General features: G+C 38.2%; 1 protein-coding gene across 1 annotated transcript in view; it reads left to right on the top strand.

Moving 5' to 3' along the window:
• The window catches only part of ANTXR1 (ANTXR cell adhesion molecule 1), a 256,016-nt gene that overhangs the window by 72,762 nt on the left and 157,905 nt on the right, over positions 1-25,349 (top strand). The window contains exons 9-10 of the mRNA XM_020878572.2: positions 2,668-2,728; positions 15,276-15,374. Coding sequence (XP_020734231.1) covers positions 2,668-2,728; positions 15,276-15,374 — 160 coding nt within the window. The remainder of the gene's footprint in view (positions 1-2,667; positions 2,729-15,275; positions 15,375-25,349) is intronic.

Genomic DNA, 25,349 nt, shown 5'->3' on the forward strand with positions numbered 1-25,349 from the left:
AGAAATACAGTTGGCCCTCTGTAGCCTGGGTTTCACATCTGCAGATTCAACCAGCTGGGGATCAAAAATATTTGAAAAAAAATCCAGAAAGTTCCAAAGGGTAAAACTTGAGTTTGCAGCATGCTGGGAACTATTTACATAGCATTTTGAAATATAAGCAATCTAGAGATGATTTAAAGCAGCAGCCCCCAACCTTTTTGGCACCAGGGACTGATTTCGTGAGAGACAATTTTTCCATGAACCAGGGGTGGGGCCAGGAGAATGGTTCAGTGGTAATGCGAGTGATGGGGAGTGGCAGATGAAGCTTCACTGGCTTGCCTGCCCTCACCTCTTGCTGTGCAGCCCAATTCCTAACAGGCCACGGATGCATACCATTTCCATAGCCTGGAGGTTGGGGACCCCTGACTTAAAGTATATGGAAGAATGTGTGCAGATACTCCACCATTTTATATAAGGGACTTGTGCATCCTCTGACTTCGGTATCCGTGGAGATCCTGGACCAGTCCTCCTGCAGATACTGAGGGAGGACTGTGCTGCTTCTTATGACTCTCATGTATAGAAAATTACCTCAAATACATGGTTGGAAGGGAGCCTCTTTCAGTGAATACATCTGAATGTTTTGTCGTCTGTGTATCAGAGAACAATTTTCTGAAGCATGTTGTTTATTTCCTTTCACAATGCTTCTCTATGAGGATGCCCAGATTTCTCTCTGGAATGGGTAAATATTATCTCTTCTGAGAAACTGGTTTGTTTTCATTCTTCAGACTGAGAATTTCATAAATATTGTCTGTCCTCATTTGCTACTAGAAAGCTTAGAATTAAATTTAGGAGCCACTCCTAGCAAGGAAATAAGCTCTTCCCAATGTATTTTGTCTATGCTATTCTCACTCCTTACTTCATCTTCCCCTGATTTTCCCTTTAATCTATTTTCTCCCTTTTTGTAATTTATTATATATTTTGTTTGACTGTATCCTTGTGGCATATGTATCACTTAAGCTGGAACAAAGAAGCATATTTGCTAAATACATCCATTCAAGTTAATGGGTGTTTCCCAATGCTAAAAATGCTTTTTTTCTTTAACAGACTTTACATTTTATTTCACTATTAATTCTTTTAACAAATGCCCCTTTCATAAGTAGAGCAATGATCTTCCTCAGCCCTCTGACCCATTTCAATTTCCAAATTAAGTAAAGCCCGCCCAAATAAAGATACTGCAGTATATCACTCAGTATCCTATACTTGTTTAAAATGCTTGGCCAAAATTTTAGAATCCTTATGCAGTAAGCAGTGGGATTTATAAATAGCAGAGAAAAGCTTAAAAGTCAGATACCCTGATTTTGCCAGAAGCCTTTATTATTAACTTCCTGTGCAGTCTTGGGGTTCTCCAGACTCCACTGAACCCTGCAAGACTCACTTGGGGGGAAAACTACATTTCCATTTAAGTAAGGTCCTCTTAAAATGTGAGGCACAACAAGTAGCCTTCAAAGACATCCTTCGCCTGCAACATGTTTCCACTTTTTAACTAGAAGGTGACTGAGTAATCTGAGCATGCATCTCTCCTAGAGAATTGGCCATTTCCATCCTATCTCTCTGGCCTTATCTATTTATCACTCATTTTTCTACTTTTTAAGCTTCTTTTGTTCCAGCTAAAGAGGTCTATGCATTTCTAGTTTCTCACCTTTGCAAATGCCACTCCCTGCCAGGACCTTAACCCTCCCCTCACTTACTCCCCACTTGACTGAGTCCCACCCTCAGCACCCACTTCTTCCAGGAAGCCCTTCTCAATTACAGCCTTCAGTGATCTCCCCCATGAAGTCGGTAGCTTGTACCATCTGCCCTTTTACCCTGGCACCTATCACATAGAATGGTCCATTGTTATTTATCTTTTCAAGTGTAGCTCCCATTTCATCTACTGGATGTTAAACCTCTCTATAACTAGGAGTGGCCTTTCATAGATTCAGTACATATCTGCCAGAACAAATGAATAAATAATTCCTATGGCTTTTGTGGGGCTTCCAGGGTGGTGCTAGTGGTAAAGAACACACCTGCCAATGCAGGAGACCTAAGAGATGCAGCTTCAATCCCTGGGTCAGGAAGGTCCCCTGGAGGAGGGCAAGGCAGCTCAATCCTGTATTCTTACCTGGAGAATCCCATGGACAGAGGAGCCTGGCAGGTTGCAGTCCACAGGGTTGCAGAGTCAGACGGGACTGAAGCGACTTGGCACGCATGCACATAGCTTGTGTGACACCCAGAACATCTAGCACAGTACTGCTCATAAAATGCTTGACATTAATGACACTAATGAAAATGTAACACTCTACTTACCTACCCACTACAACACAATGTCCTTGAGTCTTCTGATCTTGGTAGCTAAAATCAAACCCACTTTTTTTTTTCCATTTATTTTTATTAGTTGGAGGCTAATTACTTTACAACATTGCAGTGGTTTTTGTCATACATTGACATGAATCAGCCATGGATTTATATGTATTCCCCATCCCGGTCCCCCCTCCCCTCTCCCTCTCCGCCCGCTCCCTCTGGGTCTTCCCCGTGCACCAGGCCCGAGCACTTGTCTCATGTATCCAACCTGGGCTGCTGATCAAACCCACTTTTCTAACAAAATAAGCTGTGCTTTGACTTTGACTTTTTGATTTCCTCTCCTCCTAGATTTTGAAGAAATCCTGCATCGAAATTCTAGCAGCTGAACCATCCACCATATGCGCAGGAGGTAAATTGAAGCTAAGTGTTAATTGCTGTCACATGAATGATGAGATTTCAATTCAGGTCACGTTTACTTCATCAGTAGCAAAGAAGGGCATGAAAGGGAAGGGGGAAAAGAGCAGTCGAAATTGCTAAATTTGCTTCTGGGGCAAAAAGGTAATAAATAAACAACATGTCAGTTGTTTGATAGTTTGAAAAAACCTATCCAAATTCTCTCCTTTCATGGGAACTAATTATAGGAATATTACAGAAAGACTGGATTCCCACACACCGCTACCAATACCCCACTCTGGATACAAGTGGGATCTAACCCTTCATCTTCATGGCAGCCCTATATCACATCACAGTGATCATAGGCCACCTCTGAAATGTTGACATATTTAATTATTTAACTGGTGCTGAACCTCTTTCCATAACTAATATTTTGATCTTAATTAATTGCCCCATCTGCCAGTCCTTACAGAATGTCAATAGGCAATTCCAGTTGTCCCTGTCAAGAGCCATTATAATTTTGTCATTAATGCAGCAAACCTCTACTTAACAAAGAAACAACCTTCTCTGGGTCACAGTATTTTGTCTGACTGATCAAAATTGGGGTCTTGTTGTTGTTTTGTATTATAACGGACTGCCTAAAACTTTAACCATGCTGGCTCTCTTTGTATAATTCCTGGCAGTTTCCCCATCATTCTCCTTTTATTTATTTAAAAAGTACTGTTAGGCACCTACTGAATGCCAGGCACTGTGGTAGGTGCTCAAGATTCGAAAAGGATAAGCTCTCTCTCCGTTATTTCCTGGTGCTCTAGACCTGGAGTCTTCCACTGTTGAGACCTCACTGTTAACATCATCTTTCTAGTCTCCTAAAATACCAAGTGCCAATTATTAATTTATCATAGAAAATATATCATGCAACCTGTAAGTAGTGAGGAAGAACTTTCCAGCTTTTTCAAAAACTGTACAGTTTTATTCTTTATGGCATATTTTATTGATATAAGTGAGGTAATTCCTTGAGGATTTCATTTCAGTTTCTTGGCTATATTTTAGAATAGCTGAAACACTTTCAAGGAGTTAGATGTACTGAACAGTATGAACCAACAACAAAACACTAACTATATATGTAAACATACAAAGTTGTTAGTGGTGCTTGGGGACTGACTATTCAGATATGTGTGTAAATTTCCTGAAGAAAAGCAATCAACAAAGAGTATCTGTTGACCTTTAAATACACTGCTACCTGGCAACACAGATGGCAGGAACATATGTTGCTGGCACACAGACAGGTCCAGGAAAACCTTCTTAAGAAAAAGAATTGAAATATCTTACCTTTGCAAATTTACAAAAGCATATGACTACATCAAACCCAGTGCCAGGAGCCTTAACCAGGGTTCATTAGCTCCAATGCCTCCACAATTTTTATAATTCCCTTATTTTAAAACAATTAGAAAACAGGGGAGTTCCTTAATTGTGCAATTATCTCATTCATGAAAAAACAACCCAGACTTGCAGTTTAGCAATCCTACTGGATGTTTTGCAACTGTGTATTGAATCAGAACATTTAAAGACAATGAATACAACTTCTGTTAATTCACTAGCATAATCAGTTCCCTTCCTGTAAGGTTCTTGGGGACAGAGAAGAAATCTTATTTCTCTCCACTTCCCACTGCCTCACAGAGTACATGGTACTTAATAGGTAGTCAGTAAATGTTGACCGAATGTTTTGATTCATATATTCCTTCAATAAACAATGCACCAATTTTTGCTCATTTGACCCTGATTAACAACTACTTTCACCTAATCTCAAGAAGTTATCAGACCTTTGAACTGTCAATTTAAAATGAAGCAAAATTAGAAATAGCCAAAGACAGAACAAGACCCCTCAAACCCACAAAATCTCAACCGGTTGGACAATGGAAAAATATCTTATTAAATAATTCTTGAATCAAAGATTAATAAACCAAAATCTGCTTTACTTACCATCAAGGTGTTCAAGACAATAAAAAACCCACATATATAATGAATATGTCACAGAACTGTCAGGATCCACAAGATCTGATCCTAACAAATTCAGTTTTTAGTATGTTTCTTATTAAATAGAAAAGAAAAATGATTAAGTAAAAGATATTTTTAAAGCTAAGGAAAATACAAGAAAAAAGATTAAAATGTATTAATGAATTTAAACAAATTAAAACAAGTTAACTGATAAATTATCCCAGGAGCTGTGTCTTTGACCATGAAGAGCTAATAAAATAGACAAATCTCTGGTAAATCTAGTCCAAAGAATCTTTCTGTGGATATTTTTTAAATCTCTGACTGAAATGCAATATTGCATATTTTATAGACAAACAATAGCTTTCCCATATCAGAGAAAACTATCCAATTCTATTTATTTTATTTCTTTTTTAATTGAAGTATAGTTGATTTACAATATTGTGTTAATTTCTGCTGTACAGAAAAATGACTCAGTTATATATGTATGTGTGTGTGTATATATGTATATACACACATTCTTTTTTACACTCTTTCCCATTATGGTTTATCACAGGATAATAGTTCCCTGTGCTATACAGCAGGACCTTGTTATTTATCCATTCTATATATACGAGTTTGTATCTGCTAACCCCCAACTCCCCATCCACCACCACCCCCCATTTCCTTTATTCTTTTGAAAAAAATTAACACAAGACAGAACAATGGGATCTAGTCATAGGTTTTGAAAAGGCAAGCTCCCACCTCTCTTGACTTAGAATCATTAGGGTTAAAATATGTTGATTAGAGAATAACTATATTAAGAAGAAAATGAAACTTTCACAAGATATCCCTACTCCAAAAGTTCTTCCAAGGATTCTCTTAAAGGTCTATCTCTGATCATTCTTGGAGTAAGCATCGCTTTCTTGAAATATTGGGGGCCACTTCCCCGTGGTTATGAACTCCTGTCAAGTAGACCCAGGCATACCCCCTCTGAAATTTTCATTAGGTTACTGTGAGGATCCGGAGATTTATGTGAAAGTGCTTTAAAAATCATGAACTGCTATAACAAAACAAGGTGATATTATTATCATAAGTATCATTTTAATAAGGATTGAAGGTCAATGTGAGAATGTTGATAAAATCATACCTAGATGAGAAAAATATGCCTGTATGTTTTTCTGGGCTTCTCTGGTGGCTCGGTGGTAAAGAATCCACCTGCCAATGCAGGAGACGTGGATTTGATCCACTGGTCGGGAAGATCCACTGGAGAAGGAAATGGCAACCCACTCCCGTATTCTTGCCTGGGACATCCCATGGACAGAGGACCCTGGTAGGCTACAGTTCATAGGGTGGCAGAAGAGTCAGATATGACTTAGTAACTAAACAATAACAGTGTTTCTCTACTGAAAGAAAATTGGAGAAATATATAGAGTTCAGAGTATCTGCAAAATGATTCACTAACTCAATATATACTGAAGGAGAAAGCAAACAAGGAAATATTGAGGCTAAACCCTAGACAGATCTGTGAAGAAGATAGAATTTGCTTTCATCCAAAACCTGTCCTCTCAACCCCCTCCCCTCCCTCTCTGAATTACTTCCCTTCCTTGGCCACCAGAGCACCCCCTCCTATGAAGCCCCACCCAGGCCTGTCCACTCAAGACTCTCTATGCTGATGACTGCATTCCCCCAAGACAGTGATTTCTGCTGGCTTTTACCAACAACTCAGCAACAGGCATAATTCTGACAGCAAACTGAGCTCTGAGTGAGGCAGTGAGATATTGCACTGGACGACAAAACTGAGATCCAACACAGACCTTTCCATGTTGGGCTGCAAATAACACAGTGAAATTTAATGGGACAAATATAAAATGTTTAACTTGCAAACAGTTTCATATACAGGCAAGTTTTGAGAAACTTGACTTAGTAACAGTTCATGCAAAGAAAAAGAAAAAGCAAGAAGACGCATAGCTATCTTGAGAGCCAACAAGAATGCCTTTGACAAAAAAGAAGCTGATGCCATCTTAGGGTGCATCAGTAGCCATCCAGTGTCCAGGGTAAGAGAGCTAATTCCATGCTATACTATTCCAAGTTCAGCTCCAAGTCCCATATTTTAAGGATGGCATTGACAAATATTCTTAATAGAAGAGGAGATGGAGCTAGAAACCATTGAATAATTCATTCAGGATGTGAGGGCAGCCTGGCTGTGATATCTGTCACTCCACTGATAGACAGGATTGATTGGGCTGATCCGGCTGGCTAGGCAGGTGTCCCCTCCCTCCCTCCCGGGTGTGTGCCTCCTGAAGCTGTATGCTTAGTAGAAGAGGATAACCTTTCGCAGTAGTGCTTCATGCATAGTTCATGAATGCTATAGTGCTTCATGGACTGTAGTCCATTCTTCAGTAAAGGATATACAAGTAGCTGTGTTCCCTTGCTACAACCTCCAAACAAGCTCTCAAGGTCCATTTACAGGAACAGGCAGGATAGTCAGGCTTCTAAGACTCCAGTCACTGATTCTTTCCTTCCTTCCCTTCTTCCTTCCTTCTTCCCTTTTTTCTTTCCTTCTTTCTCCCTCCCCCTCCTTTCTTTTTTTCTTTTCCATCAGTTCTTAGTGTCTACTATATACCAAACAATGTGAAAAGATCTGAGTACCAAAATGCATGCCTGGTCCCAACCCCCATGAAACTCTCAGTCTTCTCTAGGAGATAGTCATATGTTCAGATAAAATACGAAACCATGTATAAAGCACTATAGCAGAGATCTGCTCAAAGAGATGCTAATGAGATGCCTGTGGGATGAGGAAGGACTGAAATGACCACAGAGATTTAGACAAAGAATTGAAACACAAGGATATTTGGAGAACTCCCATGCAGAAAGGAATTATTGGTCTTATTATATATAGCTTCAGGAGACCACCACGGAGCAGTTGGGGAGGAATTCAAGGAGGCAGATTTTGGCTTAACACATGCAGCTTTTACAATGAAAGCTTTCCAACAGTGGAGTAGATGGTCTGAACTTTCCACCCCTAGAATTATGTGAGCAACAGATGAATGACCATCTGTAAACATATGCTGTCCAGAGAACTCCTCCTTTGGGTCTCCTTTATAACTTTAAGTTTCTAAAAACTTAATTCAATGTCAGCTAAGATATTAATGACTGATTATTATTTTATTGCTAAAGAGACCAGTACACTTGGAACTATTTTGCATTTTAACAAAAAGTCTTAATGGGAAGTAGATGTAGGGATCTGCCCTGATCAAAAAGAATTTCATTCAATGTCATGAGTGAAACTATTTGGAGAGAGAGCCGTCCCCCAAAGACTCCACTGCCAGAGGTTATAAACTGGCGGCCAACAAGCCCTCTCTGGTCTGCACAGATGTTCTTTTTGATTCACACTGCAATTAAAAAAAAATTATTACTAACACTTAAAAGTCTGATTTCACCTAAAAATTCAGATTTTCATCTCGTATTGAAAAATCAGATCTAGCAATACTGGGCCTGTATTTATCACATGATAATGATTATTAGAGACAGAATAACTTCCCTTTAAAAGTAGCATATACTCTTTCCAATTCACCATACTATCCCCCCCTCTCCCCATTGTCACCCCTATAGCCAGGCCAAGCATATGGTTGCCATTTAGTGTGGTGCTTAAGTCCCTGTATTTACAGTTCCTGTTCCAAAACATGTAGGAAGTCACCTGCTCTGTGGAAAACCTTTACAACCCCTTTGCCTTTGCATATGTGCCTGGTAAGTTGCTTCAATCATGTCTGACTCTGTGCGACCCTATAGACTGTAGCCAACCAGACTCCTCTGTCCATAGGATTCTCCAGGCAAGAATACTGGAGCTGTTTGCCATGCCCTCCTCCAGGGATCTTCTTGACTCAGGGATTGAACCCACATCTCTTACATCTCCTGCATTGGCAGGAAAGTTCTTTACCACTAGTGCCACCTTGGAAGCCCCAGCTTTGACACTGCCTGCTTTTAAATGATTCTCTTTCCCTTCCGATATAGACTCTTTTTTAAGATTTCCTAATTAAACAGTTTTGCAGATTAGCCTGTGTGTAATTAGGAGAATTGGCCCAATATTGGATTGGCCCTGCCTACTTTAGTATGTAAGCAATACTCCAGGAAGAAACTAATTGGAATTAAGCATACAGCTTGCCAACTACTCTACATGTGAAGCTTTTATCCTCCAGAAATGGAAGGAGGTTATCATCAGCTCCCCGCATTATCATTTGAGAAGCAATTGTATTATTTGTACTCTGTTGTTTCTCATTGTTTGTAATAAACAATGACTGAGTGAGTGCAAAGGAAGGTACTTTTAGGCAGCTTAAACCAGACACTTTTAAGCAACATCAAAAAGTGGTTTTGTTCCTTTCACTCTTCATTTTCTTTCAAAAAGCTCATGCCTGGCCCATAGGTACCTCTTCTGAATCAGTTGTTTAATTCTCTGCTTGGTCTTCTTTTTCATTCAAAGATATTCCTGTTTGAAGGAGGAATACTCACACTTAAATGGTGGAAATGTAAAATGGTACTCTCACTTAGGAAAACAGTTCTAACAGTCTCTCAAAACGTTAAATATACACCTACCACATGACCTAGCCATTGTACTTCTAGGTATTTACCCAAGAAAAAAAGAAATTTATGTTCTGACAGAGACTTGTACACAGATATTTATAACTGGTCTATTTTTAAGAGCCAAAAACTGTGAACAACTCAAATGTTCATCAACACATGAATGGATAAACAACTGTGGTTTTTCATACAACGAATAATATTCAGCAATAAAAAGGAATAGACTATGCATAAACCTCAAAGTAATTATGGATGAGTCTTAAAATAATTATGCTGAGTATAAAGAAGTCAGACCAAAAAGAATACTTACCATATGATTCAATTTCATAAAATTCTAGAGAATGCAAACTAATCTACAACAACAGAGAACAGATCAGTGGTTGCATGGTATGGGGAGGGATTGGAAGAAGAGATTATGAAGGGAAACGTGGAAACTTCTGAGGGAGGTGGGTGTGTTTACCACCTTGATTGTGGTATTGCCCCTTGATTGTGTAACTGTATCAAAATGTCTCAGTTATACACCTTACATACAACTTGTATATCATTTATACCTCACTAAAAAGTAAATAGCTATAAAAGTTTTTAAAAATCTTCTAGAGTAATTTAGGCATCAGAAAGCACTTAATACACATCCAGCTCTATATTATATTTTAGATGTTACATGTCACAATAAGTATTTAATAGGAGAAAAAATTAAAACTAACTCACAAGATAGAAATATCACTAACAATAATTTTGTTAGTGATAACAACAAAAGTCTTAGGTGACCAGAGCAAACGGTGAATATAAAGATATCTCATTTTCAGATCCAATGATTGATAAAGGATCTTTATTGAGGTCATCACAAAACTATGTGTTCCATATTAAAAAAAAAAAAAAGGAGAGAATAGAGTAAGTTTATCAATCTATTCTCTGATCTTAACAGGTTTTTTTAAACTGAGCTATAATTCACATATCCTAAAATTCACCCTTTCAAAGAGTACAATTCAGTAATGTTTGATATACTCACAAAGTTACACAGCTAAAACCATGATCTAATTCCAGAATATATTCATAATCTTAAAAAGAAACACTATACTCTTTAAGCAGTCACTCCCCATTTCTTCCTCTTTCCAGCTCTGGCAACTGCCAGACAATATTCTGTCTTTCTGGATCTGCTAATCTGTGCTATTCATATGGAAATCAAAGGGAATGGAATCATGCAATATGTAGCCTTTCGTGTCTGGCTTCTTTTACTTGGCATGATGTTTTCAAGTTTCATCCACATCACAGCATGTGTCAGAATTTACTTTATATGGATGAATAATATTCCATTATATGAATACCATATTCATCATTTTATGGATACTTGCGTTATTTCCACTTTTTGGCTATTATGAATAATGCTACTGTGAACACACATGTACGAGCTTTTGTGTAGATGTACGTTTTAAATTCTCTTGAATGTATACCTAGGGATAGAATTTCTGGGTCATGTGGTAATTCTAGGCTTAGCTTTTTGAGGAACTGCCAGACTGTTTTACAAAGCAACTGCACCAATCGACATTCCCACCAGCAATGTACACAGGGTCTAATTTCTTCACCAGCACTTGTTATTGTCCATCTCTTTTATTATAGCCATTCTGGTGAGTGTGGAGGGATTTTGATTTATATTTCCCTAATAACTAATGATGTTGGGTATCTTCTCATTCAATGACCTTAGTAAGCCTCAGAAAATAAACAGGATTTTATCTGACTGGTACCTGAATAAATGACCACATTCTCCTTCCCTTATTCCCTTTCTCTCCAAAGATGTCGTTTATTCATTCATTAAAGGAGCTTAGACTTAGCCCTGGGTTAGGCAGAGCCCAAAATTCTAAAGAAAAAGAAATGATGGCCTCTCTCATCAGGAAGCTTAAATTATAATTGAGAATAAAGTGACAAAAAGTCATAATAAATATATACCTTACCTTAAAGAATATGTAAAGAGATGGAGTAAAAGATCATTTCCTGGTAGAAAGCCCTCCCTGAGGCTTTCCAGTCTCTAAGCACTTCTTGTAGGAGCTGTAACCCAACACATATGTTGCAAACTCTGGGAGTTGGTGATGGACAGGGAGGCCTGGCATGCTGCAGTCCATGGGGTCGCAAAGAGTCGGACACGACTGAGCGACTGAACTGAACTGAACTGAAAAAATCCTTAGATGTATTTATTGTGAGAGGCAGGTTCAGGGCTTTGTGAATAGTGTAATTCAATCAATATGTCCTGGTTCTGTTGTGGCCTGGTCTCGCTTGCTGGCAGATCCACTTGACAAAAGGTTTTGTTACATAACCTCTACGTGTGAAGGGCTGACATTCCAGTTGGACTGCTGGGTCAATATTTGGGCTCTTCTGGAGACCAAATGTGCGTCCTATCACAGAAACTGTACCAGGCACTCTGCTCTGGTGTGCCTCCCAGAGCATCATTTCCTCCATCTGCTCCCCAGGCCTGGGGGTTAAACTGTTTGGTTTCCACTGTGGCGGTTCATGGATTGTGGCCATTCATGATGTCTTTCTTCCTAATACCCTGAGGGTGGGCCAGGCCCAACTAGACAGAAATCCTCTCTTACAGAGGACCCCTCAGCAGCACTGCTAAGGCTAGGATATGACCTTAAGAGAAGAGAACTTGGCACATAGCCTGCATTTCCAACATCTTCTCTCCTTCCACCGATCTTTGAGGAAATAAGAAAAGTAAGCCCAGCAGTGAGGCAGAAAACATTTTGAATCAGCAAAAACATCCAATGGCAGATTTCTGGATGTCCAGCATTCAGACTAAAAACAGAAATGAGTTTCTAAAGGCTAAACTGAATGAAAAGATATTGTACAATAAGATTCTTCCACAATGCTTGGCACTTAATGCTTGTTGAACCAACAGTGTCATCAATCACATGCCAGGCAGACATCAAAAGAAAAGGCTGAGTCCCTTCACTGTTCACCTGAAACTACCACAACATTGTTAATTGGCTATATCCCAATACAAAATGTTTTTGGTGTTAAAAATAATAATAATAATAAAATTTTTTTAAAAAGAAAAAATAAAGAAAATTATTTAGTTCATCCTTCTAAATTTAGCAATCCTGTCTATGCATCAACATGCATAGCTAAATTCTTAATACTCATACTGTTGCAGTGAAAAGGAAAATAGAGGAATTAGGTTGTTTTTTTTCCTTTCCCTTTCCTGAGAACAAAGAAAATAAAGAGAACAGTGAACAGGTCAGGGAAGAAATATAAACACATCTAAAAGAGTTGATCACTCCTAGTTTTACTTTTAACTATTTCTAGTCTGTAGTCTGTGACTAGATTTGCTTTTCACAAACTAACCTGACACTCTGTAAATTATATCCTGCATGTATGGTCCCTAGCTCTGCATGAGTTACATCCTGCATGTACTGCCCCTTAACTCTATGCTAACTACATCCTGTACCTGGTGCTTACCTTTCCCGAGTTCTCCCTTTGCAGACCACCCCTTGTAGCTTTTTGCATTTCAGAAAGAAGGCCACAGGAAAATAAACCAGAGATAGTAATATTAGTCGCTCAGTCATGTCTGACTCTTTGTGACCCCATGGACTGTAGCCTACCAGGCTCCTCAGTCCGTGGGATTTTCCAGGCAAGAATACTAGAGTGGGTAGCCATTCCCTTCTCCAGGGCATCTTCCCAGCCCAGGAATCAAACCCAGGTCTCCCACACTGCAGGCAGGCTCTTTACTATCTGAGCTACCAGGGACCAATTACCTGTCTTCGTGATGCCAGCTACAACTATTTTGAAACAATACAAGAAGAAGGATACAAGATTCTCACTACGTTGTTCTGCATCACACACCCCAGACTATAAGCCCCTGTTTGTTACCACCAAAATCTTGGCTTTCTCTGTCCACTGAAGTGAAATGAAAAATTACAAAGACAGAGTTTGGAGGAACTAGAAAGATGGCTTGAATCCTCAGCTGGCTGAAGGAAGAACATAGCAGGCCCGTGCCCGCCACCGCGGGGAGTCAGAGGGGATCATATAGATGGGCCTCCCAGTCTGGGGTATGGAATAAGGAGCAAAGTGAGAATCTGGCATTCTTTTTCATGCATTGTTTCAAAACAGTCATAGCTGGCATCAGGGAGCCTGGTAATTGGATCTAAAAAAGCCATGTGCCCATGACCTTAATAGAGTTCAAAACTAAGGCAGTGAATACTCATACATTAGTACCCAGTTTTGCTGCTTACCAATGACAGATTATTTGATCTTGGGCAAGTCATTCACAATGTCAAAATTTCAGTTTCCTTACAGTGAAGTTCGTTCGTAGCTCTCAAGAGCACTCTGCTAACTTGTTTCTCCTTGTGACACCCTTAGTGCCTCTAGGTTCCTTTCCTTTCCTTCGGGTTCCCTGCCTCCCAGCCAGGCCAGCTCCACTTACCTGCAAAACGGGCAAACCTGCCAAAAATAAAAATAAAATAAGCTTTAAAAAAAATCACAGTGTTACTCTCTAAATGAGTCATATGTCACGAGACATTGAGGATTCATTTTAGCCTAATGGTAAAGAGCATGCTGGCTGAGTTCTAAGCACATGGTACCTGACCACCCAACAGACCTGGATTCTAGTTCTGATCCTGACTACCAGCTGTGTGATCTGGGACCAGCTATTTAACCTCGCTAAGCTTGGTTTTCTCATTTGTACCTCCCTGTAGCGAGGTTTAAATGACATGAGACATTTACAACACTTAGTACAGAGTCTGGCACACAGAGAGGGAGCAGTTGATATCAGTTATTATTCTCTTGGCAAGCATGACCTCTAAATGAGTTTCCTGGGAATGAAGGTGACATATATTCATGCCATTTATTAAAGTTTGGAAGAGTCCCCTATGCTAGTCCTTTAATTCCATTCTTCCTCCAGTGAAAGTCTCCATTTGAATAGCACTTTACACTGCCAGATCCACTTTCACAAATATTGCACTTTGACTTCTAACTTTTAGTCTTTTTCTTTTTTTTTTTTTTTTTTTTTTTAGTGCCACAGAGCATTAGCCCATGCCCCAATTTTTGTAGACAAAAGGATGACAAAAATAAAAGAAAATGAAGTATTGGCGATTAGTTCCCATCAAACTTAAGCAAATATTCCTAAACATTTAATAAGTTAATTAGCTGGGGTTTTTTTTTCCCCCCCTTAGTAAGAGGATCATTATTTTTACTTTATGAAGATATTGTGTTAATTCAGTGTGAATTATGCCAACATGAAATTAACATGCAGGGCTAGAGGCCAGTGAGCTATATTATCTCTCTATTTGGAGAGAAGAGAACACTAGTTGCACCAGGACCTATGTCAGTTCAAACGGGAAATACTTGACCACCGGCCACCCAGAAACAAGACATGTCTTCTCTGGTGAGTATAGCTACTCCTACCTAACATTAGGTCTTCCTACTGTGTGCCCTGCAGAGACAGGAGAGCCGAAATTGTTGTCAAACAAATTCTAAACATAAAGGAATGCTTTTCTAGCTGTGGAAGAAAAAACAAAAGGACAACGTCAAAAGATACCTAGTCACATGCTACACTATTCAGGACAGGCTGTGAATGCCAGAAGACAGTGGTCTTCAAAAACCCTCGGCACCTTGAGTTCTAAAGAAATCCTTCCCTGTGCATCCAGTGTATAAAAGAGACACAGGAGGCCTTCTGGTGGCAGACACCACAGGTTTTAAAACTGCCACGACTTGAGAGATGGGTAAGGTTTGCAGGACACAGGTGAGGGAGAGGCATTCCAGGGAGGAGGAGCAGTAAAGGCAAATCCAAGGTGGGAATTTAAAGTAAGAAGTTCGGTGCCTTCCTGGTGGGCAACTAGTGAGAAGGTAGCGATTGAATGGTGAAAGGCTCCCACACGGATGCTTCTGTTTCCCAGCTTGAACTGATTTTGAATATTTTAAGCCTGATGAATAGTTAACAAGTACCCTAAATCAGGGCAGACGGGAAAGTTAAAGTTAACATTGTGCAGTCAGTTAAGATGTCTTGTCATTATTCTTTGTTTCAGAATCATTTCAAGTGGTCGTGAGAGGGAATGGCTTCCGACACGCGCGCAACGTGGACAGGGTCCTCTGCAGCTTTAAGATCAACGAGTCAGTCACGCTCAGTAAGTCCGTGCCGAGTTTGGGGGTTTCTGCCGCTGGCTTCTGGGAAGGGGGCGTTCCCAGCCATCTTCCCGGAAAGCCGCACCCAGGAAACTACAGAGAAGGGCCCTCCCTGCTAGAAAGGCCACCAGCAAAGGGCATGACTGGCCCCTGGGGTCCCCTTGCTCCCATAAGGAGAGGCAGCAGGCACTTGTTTCCGAGGCCACAGCATACATGTACCAAGTTCCAGACTCTCAGGCCCTGCCTGGTTAGGGCGTACAGAGCTCCACATTGCTTAGCGAGATATCAGGACTCTCAAGCAAAAGAGGAAAAAAATAGGTGTTCTAAATTTATTAATTCTGAGTAAACTAAAAGCCAAAAAAAATCTCATCAGGGTAGATACCTGACCTGAGATACAGGAAGATGGATGTAAAACTAAGTGCATTTCATGGGAAAAAATGAATTATCACAACATTGGCACATTCACAAGACATTTGTAGCAGGGAAGTTAAAGACATGTGTGACTCAGATTACCGTCCAGGAAAGATGGGGCAGATGGATTATGTTAAGACAGATGGCCAGGAGTCCCTGTTATTATTTACATCTGGCATTCATCCCACAGATAATTACTGGTTCAATATCTGCAGCAGTAAACAGCAATCATAGACTGTATTTTCTACAGTACTAGGACCTTTTAAATACCTCACATCTTTTTGCCACAACAGCTCTGGGAGGTAGAAAGATAAAGAAGATGGAGAGGATACTCATTTATTGACCTTTCACACTGATTTTGTCCTCCTGTTAGCATTGTGGAGTAGGTACTATCCTGTTTTTAAAAAGGAAGAACCGAAGGGTATGCCTTTTTCCCTCTTTAGCATCTCAAAACCCGCTTGAATATTTAAACAAAGATATGCAATGGCTTCTTTACAAACATCTGGAATTCCTGTATATGGAGAAACTCCAAAGATTTGAAATATTCAGTTATTTTTTCCTGATACTTAGAAATGCCCTCATGTATCCAGAAAGTGCTTGCTATGAGAAAACATTTTCAAGTATCCTGTCATAGTGTGAAAGTCAGACATGCATCCCCTACAGAATCTTTCCTTTTTATTTTCCTCCTTTAATTTGTGATGTTCAAGTCCACCTTCCCTCTCTCCTCTTAATCTTAAATCTAAGATCAGAAACTCCTGAGGATTAAACTCAAAAGACATCAACACCTTCCAAAGAAGGCTTCCCAGACAAGCAAGCCTTTAGAACCAATTCCTCTCTGAACATGCATGGCCATGAGTATAGCATTGCTGTTGCTTGAAAGGTTACCCAGAGATTCTATACTAAGATAACCAAAAAATGCAAATTTTTTATGATGGATTTATAGAATGACATTTTAAACACGTATTTTCCAGCTTCTCCATAAAATTTTATTTCTTGGGAAACTAGCTTCTTTTCCTTTCCTAATATAAACTTGCAAACACCTGCACAGTCTGTTCACCTAATACATATTTAAAAAGAAATAAAGTCTGTTGGGTTTAGTTTAAACCACAAACCTAATTATGCTTTCAACACAGGCACTGACAGCTTGGAGAAGAGAAAGGCAGTGACTCAACCATGTTATATGCCGAAAGCAACACTCCTGAACTCAAACAAACAGTTATTTAAAATATCTTAGCTAAGGGGGTAATACTGGAATTTTCTTTTAAAAATTGTCTATATTTGTTCATTTATATTCAGTAAAGTAAGAAACTATGGAGGATAGAAAAGATAGATAAATTTTAAAATGCAGCATATTCAATTCTTCATCTTTCTGTCAACTTTATGAATGTAACTATGTCATTGAGTTGTCCCATAAAATAAGACAAATTCAGATTCTCTTACTTTTCCCATTCTCCTTTCCCACTTCCATGTCCATGTTTTAAAATATTATATTTTCATTTTTACAGTATATATTTCCTCTTTCAAGATTTTTTCCTAAATACTGCATTACATTTTATAACAAAAAAGAGAATAGAATTCCCTTATTAATCAAAAAATGACTAATTGAAAGCCCAATAATGAAGCTATGGTTTTTATTATATAAGCCTTGGAGTCTTCAAGAAATAATGTATTATTTGTAGCAGATTATGTTAAGAAAAACAGTTAAGTAAAAAATCACAAATTTAAAAAATTACATTTATAGTGAGATATATTAACATAACTGTACAAGCCTTTAGATGAATAATAAAAAATTAAAGCTATACAGCAAATATATATACTTTTTTTTAAAGTGGCTATGAATGCCCTTTAACGTGTATTGCACTAAGACACAAGTAAACCACCAACATGTTAATGCCAAAATGTTGAAATTGTTCCCATTTATTCTTAGATGATAAATATAACCAGAAAATAAAAAGCATAGGTTAATACCTATGTCCATCCTGCTTTCCTTGCCATTGCTTAAAAATAAAATAAATCAACCACTTAGGAATCTAAAATTTGGCAACTTGTTTCTGGTCAATGGTTCCAAAATTATGCATGAAATATGATGTAAAAACTGTGACATGTGGTCTTGCTCAAAGGAATGAGGAGGAAACCCCCAGGTATAGGAAACAAAAAGGGAATGCAAAATCTAAGCAGAAGGCAAAGCTGTGAGGGCTCTAGGCCTGAGGGATCTTCAGGCTGTGATCTCAGTACTGATATAGATATAGGACACCAGCAAGTTCAGTTCAGTTCAGTTCAGTTGCTCAGTCGTGTCTGACTCTTTGTGACCCCATGAACCGCAGCATGCCAGGCCTCCCTGTTCCTCACCAACTGCCAGAGTCCACCCAAACCCATGTCCATTGAGTTGGTGATGCCATCCAACCATCTCATCCTCTGTGGTCCCCTTCTCCTCCCGCCTTGAATCTTTCCCAGCACCAGGTCTTTTCCAATGAGTCAGCTCTTTGCATCAGGTGGCCAAAGTATTGGAGTTTCAGTTTCAACATTAGTCCTTCCAATGAACACCCAGGACTGATCTCCTTTAGGATGGACTAGTTGGATCTCCTTGAAGTCCAAGGGAGTCTCAAGAGTCTTCTCCAAAACCACAGTTCAAAAGCATCAATTCTTCGGCACTCAGCTCTCTTTATAGTCCGATTCTCACATTCATACATGACCACTGGAAAAACCATAGCCTTGACTAGATGGACTTTTGTTGACAAAGTAATGTCTCTGCTTTTTAATATGCTGTCTAGGTTGGTGATGACTTTCCTTCCAAGGAATAAATGTCTTTTATTTTCATGGCTGCAATTACCATCTGCAGTGATTTTGGAGCCCGCCCAAAATAAAGTCAGCCACTGTTTCCATTGTTTCCCCATCTATTTGCCATGAAGTGATGGGACCGGATGCCATGATCTTAGTTTTCTTAATGTTGAGCTTTAAGCTCAGCTTTTTCAGTCTCCTCTTTCACTTTCATCAAGAGGCTCTTTAGTTCTTCTTCACTTTCTGCCATAAGGGTGGTGTCATCTGCATATCTGAGGTTATTGATATTTCTCCCGGCAATCTTTATTCCAGCTTGTGCTTCCTCCAGCCCAGTGTTTCTCATGATGTACTCTGCATATAGGTTAAATAAGCAGGGTGACAATATACAGCCTTGATCTATTCCTGTTCCTATTTGGAAAGCAGGCAAAAACAGAGCCACGTGTAGAAATCAGGCTCCAGAGGCTGTAACACACATTAAATGGGTACAGGGCAAGCTGCTCAGTGATTCAGGAAAGCAGGCAGGGGAGTAAGGTAAGATGTTCTACCAACCATGTGATACACAAGCACCAAAATGTGTCTGTGGCCATCCTGATTGCTGTGGCCCTGGCTGAGGCAGTATACATCCAGTCCAACCTACACCACTCCTGAAGCCATAACTCCCTCTGAAGATGGGCTCACAGCACCAAATGATAAATCATATGACAATAGTTGAAAGAAAAAGGAGAACAAGCAAGAAGACTAGGGAGCATTTTAAAAAGGAAGGTAAAATAAACATATTTAAAGTGTATTAAAACAAGGAAACATCTCAAAAAATCTAACTTTACACCTAAAGGAACTAGAAAAATAAGAACAAACAAAACCCAAAGTCATTAGAAGGAAAGAAATAAAGATCAAAGTGGAAATAAGCAAAATAGAGAGTTAGGAAGCAATAGAAAAGGTTAATGAAACGAAGAGGTGTTTTTTTTTTCTAAAAGATAGACAAAGTTGATAAACCTTTAACCAAATTCATCAAGAATAAAAGAGAAAGGATCCAAATAAATTAAAAAAGAGAAATTACAACTGACAACAGAGAAATACAAAGGGTCATAAAATATTACTACAAACAATTATATGATAATAAAATAGACAACCTAAAGAAATGGATAAATGCCTAGAAAAGTGCAATCTCCAAAAACTGAATCAGGAAGAAATATAAAAAATGAACAGACTAATAATTACCAGTAGTGAAACTGAATCATTTCTTTAAAAAACTTCCAACCAAAAAACTCTAGGACCACACAGTTTCGCAGAGAAATTCTACTAAACTTCAAAGAAGAAATTTATCCTTCTCAAACTATTTTTAAAAAATGAAGAGGAAGGAATACTTCTGAACTCATTCTACAAGGGTAACATCTCCCTAATATCAAAGCCATACAAAGATACTACCAAAAATAATTATAAGTTATTATCACTGATGAATGTAAATGCAGAAGTCCTCAACAAAATGTTAGCAAACTGAATTCAACAGCAGGTTGAAAGGGATCATACACCATGATCAAGTAGGATTTACCCCAAGAATGCATGGATGGTTCAGTATCCACAAATCAATCAACATAATACACCTTGTTAACTAACTGAAGATTAAAAACCATATGATCATCTCCATAGATGCAGCAAAAGCTTCTGACAAAATTCAACATCCTTTTATGATAAAAACTCTTCACAAAGTAAGCATAGAAAGAACATACTTCAACATAATAAAGGCCATGTATGACAAATGACAGGCAATATCATAATCAATGGTGAAAAGCTGGAAGCTCCTGGAAGATCAGGAGCAAAACAAGGATCCCTTCTCGCCACTATCTTTTTTTTTTAACATGGAAGTGGCAGTCCTAGGCACAACAATCAGAAAAGGAAAAGAAATAAAAGGAATCCAAATAAAATTGGAAAGGAAGAAGTAAAACTGTCACTATTTGCGCATGGTATGGTTCTATACACAGAAAATTCTAAAGACACTAACAAAAACTATTTGAACTGAAATGAGTTTAGTAAGGTTGTAGGATACAAAAGTAATATACAGAAATATGTTGCATTTCTGAATACTAATTATGAACTATTAGAGAAATTCATAAAACAATCACATTTTTTACAGCTGTCTCAAAAAGAATAAAATAATTTGAGATAAATCTGACCAAAGAGGAAAAAGCCCTGAAAGTTTTAAGAGACTGATCAAAGAAATTGAAGACAACAAAACAAATGGAAAGATACTTTGTGCTCATGGATTGGAAGAATCAATATTGTTAAAATGACTACACTACCCAAAGAAACCTATAGATTCAGTGCAATCCCATAAAAATACCAATGGCGTTTATCACAGAGCTAGAACAAATAACTTTAAAATTTGTTTGAATACACAAAAGACCCCAAATAGCCAAAACAATCTTGGGAAAGAAGAACAAAGCTAGAGCTGTCACACTCTGGAATTTCAAGCCATACTACAAAGCTACAGTTGTCAAACCACTATGTACTGGCATGAAAACAAACACATAGATCAATGGAACAGAATAAAGAGCCCCAAAATAAACCCCTGCTTATATGGTCAATTAATCTACAACAAAGCAGGCAAGAATATACAATGGGAAAAGACAGCCTCTTTAATAAGTGATGTCAGGAAAACTGTACTGCTGTGTGTAATAGAATCAATCTGGACTATTTTCTCACACCACATGCAAAAATAAATTCAAAAGTGGATTAAAGACTTAACTGTAAGGCCTGAAACCACAAAACTAGAAGAAAGCATAGGCAATATGCACTTTGACATCTGTCTTAACAATATTTTTTTGGATCTGTTTCCTCAGGCAAGGGAAAAAAAAAAAAACAAAAATAAACAAATGGGACTACACCAAACCTAAAAGCTTTTACACAGAAAAGGAACCTATCAATAGAAGGAAAGGCCACCTGCTGAATGAGAGAAGACATTTTCAAACTATGTATCTGATAAAGGGTTAATATTCAAAATATACAAAGAACTCATACAACTCAACATCTAAAAAAGTAAACAGCCCAATTAAAAAATGGGTAAAGAACTGAGTAGACATTTTTCCAAAGAAGATATGCAGATAGTCCAATAGGCACATAGAAAGATGCTGAACATCATTAACCATCAGGGAAATGGAAATCAAAACCACAAAGAGATACTAACTCATACCTGTCAGAATGGCTATCATCCAAAGATGAAAAAGTGTTGGCAAGGTTGTGGAGAAAAGGGAACACTTGTTCAGTGTTGGTGGGAATGTAAACTGGTGCAGCCACTTGGAGGACAGTATGGAGTTTCCACAAAAGCTTAAAAGTAGAACTGCTATATGATCTAGCAATTTCACTTTTGAGTATTTATTTACCTGAAGAAAACAAAAACACTAATTTGAAAAAATATATGCATATTACTGTTCACTACAGCATTATTTACAGTAGCCAAGATGTGGAAGCAACTTACATCCATCCATAGATGAATGGATGAGGAACATGTGATATGTGTGTGTGTGTGTGCTGTGTGCTAAGTTCTATGGACTGTAGCCCACCAGGCTCCTCTGTCCACGTATATACACAACTTAGTGGATAGACTAAGTAATGTGATTAGACACAGATAAAGATGAAATGCATGAACTGGAAGAGAGATGTGAGGAAATACTACCCCTCAACCAAAGCACTTGACCCAGATTTTTCATCTGTGTTTTACCAGATTTTAAGGACAAATGATTCATATCTGATACACATTTTTCAGAGAAATAGAGCAAAAGCATTTTAATTCACTTATGAAAATTATATAATCTTGACTTTTTAAAAACTGGACAAGACACTGGTAGTAGAATATATTTGAAATTGATTTCTTTGATGACAAACATACAGATAAACTATTGGTAAACAAAAATCCAGCAATGTATTTTAAAAAGGACCAGGATAAGTAATACTGTTTTAAAAAATGAGGGGGGAATTTTCCTCTCACATAGCAAATTTTTTGATGCCAAGAAGACATTAAAATTCACTATCGATTCCAAAGTTTTAAAATACATACTTTTAAGGACTTCCCTGGTGGTCCAAGAATTTGCCTGCCAATGCAGGGGACATGGGTTCAGTCCCTGGTATGGGAAGATTCCACATGCCCAGGGCAGCTGAGCCCATGCACCACAAATACTGAACCCACACTCTCAAGCCTGAGAGCTGCAACTACTGAAGCCCAAGCGCCCTCGAGTCTGTGTTCCATGACAAGAGAAGCCACCACAATAAGAAGCCCGCACACCTCAACTCCAGCATTAGCGCCAACTCTCCGCAACTAGAAAAAGTCCACATGCAGCAAAGAAGACCCAGTGCAGCCATAAATAAATAAATAAAATTATTTTTTAAAAAAGAAAAAAAGTCACAGGAAAAATAGAACGGCAGCATATAAACTCTAGAAAGAACTAAATTTAACCAAACTTGTAAAGGCATATACAAAGAAAGTTATACAACTCTGTGAGGGAAATGAAGACAATGTAAGTAAATAGAGAACCAGTATAGACTCATGGCATAGAACACACACTGGAACCAAACCACCCAGAAAAAGCACCCTGGCTCTGTCTTAAAGCTTTGTGACCATGGCCGTTTACTTAACTTCTCGAAGCCTCAATTTCTCCAGCTGTAAAATGAGTATGGCAATAATAGCACTTCCGTGGTGGATTCCTATGACATTTCAGTGTAATAATTAGGGCTGAGAACAGGGCCAAGCATGCAGTAAGCAGTTGATCAACGTTGGCTGATAGTATTAATTTATTATTATCATTATCACTATTATTCAGTGAAGCAGCAACTGAGGATTGTAGAGACATCTATTGTCTTCAAATTAATATTTACTTTTACTGCAGTCCTAATGAAAAGTCCAATGGGACTTTTGAAGTTAACAAAATAATTCTAAAGTGTATATGGAAGAATAAACATTTAGGTATAGCCAAGAAAAATGTGGAAACTTGCCCTAGCCCATTTTAAGATGTATAAAAAAATCTGCAGTAATTGAAACAATGTATGACTGGTGCCACAAAAGGCAAACTGAACATTAGGACAGGAAAAACGAAGTCCATAAAGAGAGCCAAACACTTCTATGAATTTAGTATAAAATAAAGTGACCTTTCTAATCGGTGGGAAAAGAGTAGATTATTCTTTTTGGTATTGAGACAACTGGCTAACCTCTTGGAAAAACAATTCAGTTCAATTTTTATCTCACACTTTACATCTAAACAAATTCCAGATGAAAAATTTAAATGTGAACATGAAACTATAGAAGTTTTAGAAGGAAACAAAAATAAATATTTATATAATTTTCCACTGGGGAAAATCCTTTTAAGCATAACTCTGCAAGGAGATACCACAAAGGAAAATTTGAATGGTTCGAGTACACATTTTAAAATTCTTTAAACTTCCCCCCTTAAGAAAATCTGAAGGGAAACAGAAAACCTGCTAAATTATTTTTAAGATGTATAAAAAATAAAGGGTCAATAACTTTAATATATAGATAGGTCTTAAAATCAGTAGAAAAGACAAGCACATCAATGGATAAAAGATAGGAAAAAGAAATTTATAAGAAAAATAATGGCAAATAAGCATATGGTAAATGCTCACTGTAGTGAAGGAAATGCAAATTAAAATAATCTATCAAACCGGTAAAGATTAACAGAAATACAGTGCCAGTATTGGCAAAGATACAGGGGAAGAAATATCTTCATTCATCATTGGCAAGAGACCATTCAGATCACTGAATCTTCTGGAAGGCCATTCCTGTTTTGTTTTGTTTTTTTTTGGCTGAGTCACACAGCTTGCAGGATCTCAGTTCCCCAACCAGCGGTTAAACCCAGGCCCATCACTGAACACCCGGAACCCTAACCACTGGGCCATCAGGGAACTCTCCAGAAAGGCCATTCTTAAATCAACTGCTTTTATACATTTTTGACCCAGAATTTCAACTTCATCAAAGGATGCTAGAGAATGTTAACAAAGCTGCAAGATGTTCATCATAATATTGCTTTATGATAGCAAAAAGGAAAAGAGACAGAGGAGGGAGGAAGGAATGAATTTGAGATGGAACCAAGGAAGGAAGCAGAGAGGAAAGCAAGTAAACAAACTGAAACATCTAGGTGGTAACATAAATGTTTTACAATTGATAGTGTGTTATATAAATTATATTCATGTTTAAGTAATTAATATTGTGAGAAAGAAGAGTAATCACTTATGTGGGAAAAATGTTAACAGTACTGCTTCACATGTCAAGAATAAGTTACAAAACAGGGCCTAAAAGCTGCTCCTGATTTAGACACATACATTTATATGCAGAGAGAAATATGAAAGACACACATCCAGATGTTAACAGTAGTTACTTCTGAATGAGTCCACTATGAGTTTTTACTTCTTTCTGTCCATCTAAGTTTTCTCTGATCATATGTCCCTTCCGTCATGAGAAGAAAAAAAAAACACATTTAAATTTTTGTTTTAAAATTCTTGTTAATTATTTAGGCCAAGCATGCATCTTAAGTGTAGCATTTAGTTGGTTCTCTAGTTACCAGGCTGAACTACTACTCCTGGCCAAGAAAGTATCTTGGAAATCTTCACACACTTTATTTATTCTGGCTACACTTTTTCCTACTTCAATATTCGGTGTATCGTGCCACGAAAAGATCCACTTTCAATTGGAAATCCATTTGTAGAGAGATTAAAATGCTAAAAAGGATACACTGAGGTAGGAGCTGAGAAATGATCCATTTTAAAGAACAGTAAATAAAAAATGG

This window comes from Odocoileus virginianus, chromosome 2 (genome assembly GCF_023699985.2).
Source record: "Odocoileus virginianus isolate 20LAN1187 ecotype Illinois chromosome 2, Ovbor_1.2, whole genome shotgun sequence".
In the NCBI taxonomy this organism is placed as follows: domain Eukaryota; kingdom Metazoa; phylum Chordata; class Mammalia; order Artiodactyla; family Cervidae; genus Odocoileus; species Odocoileus virginianus.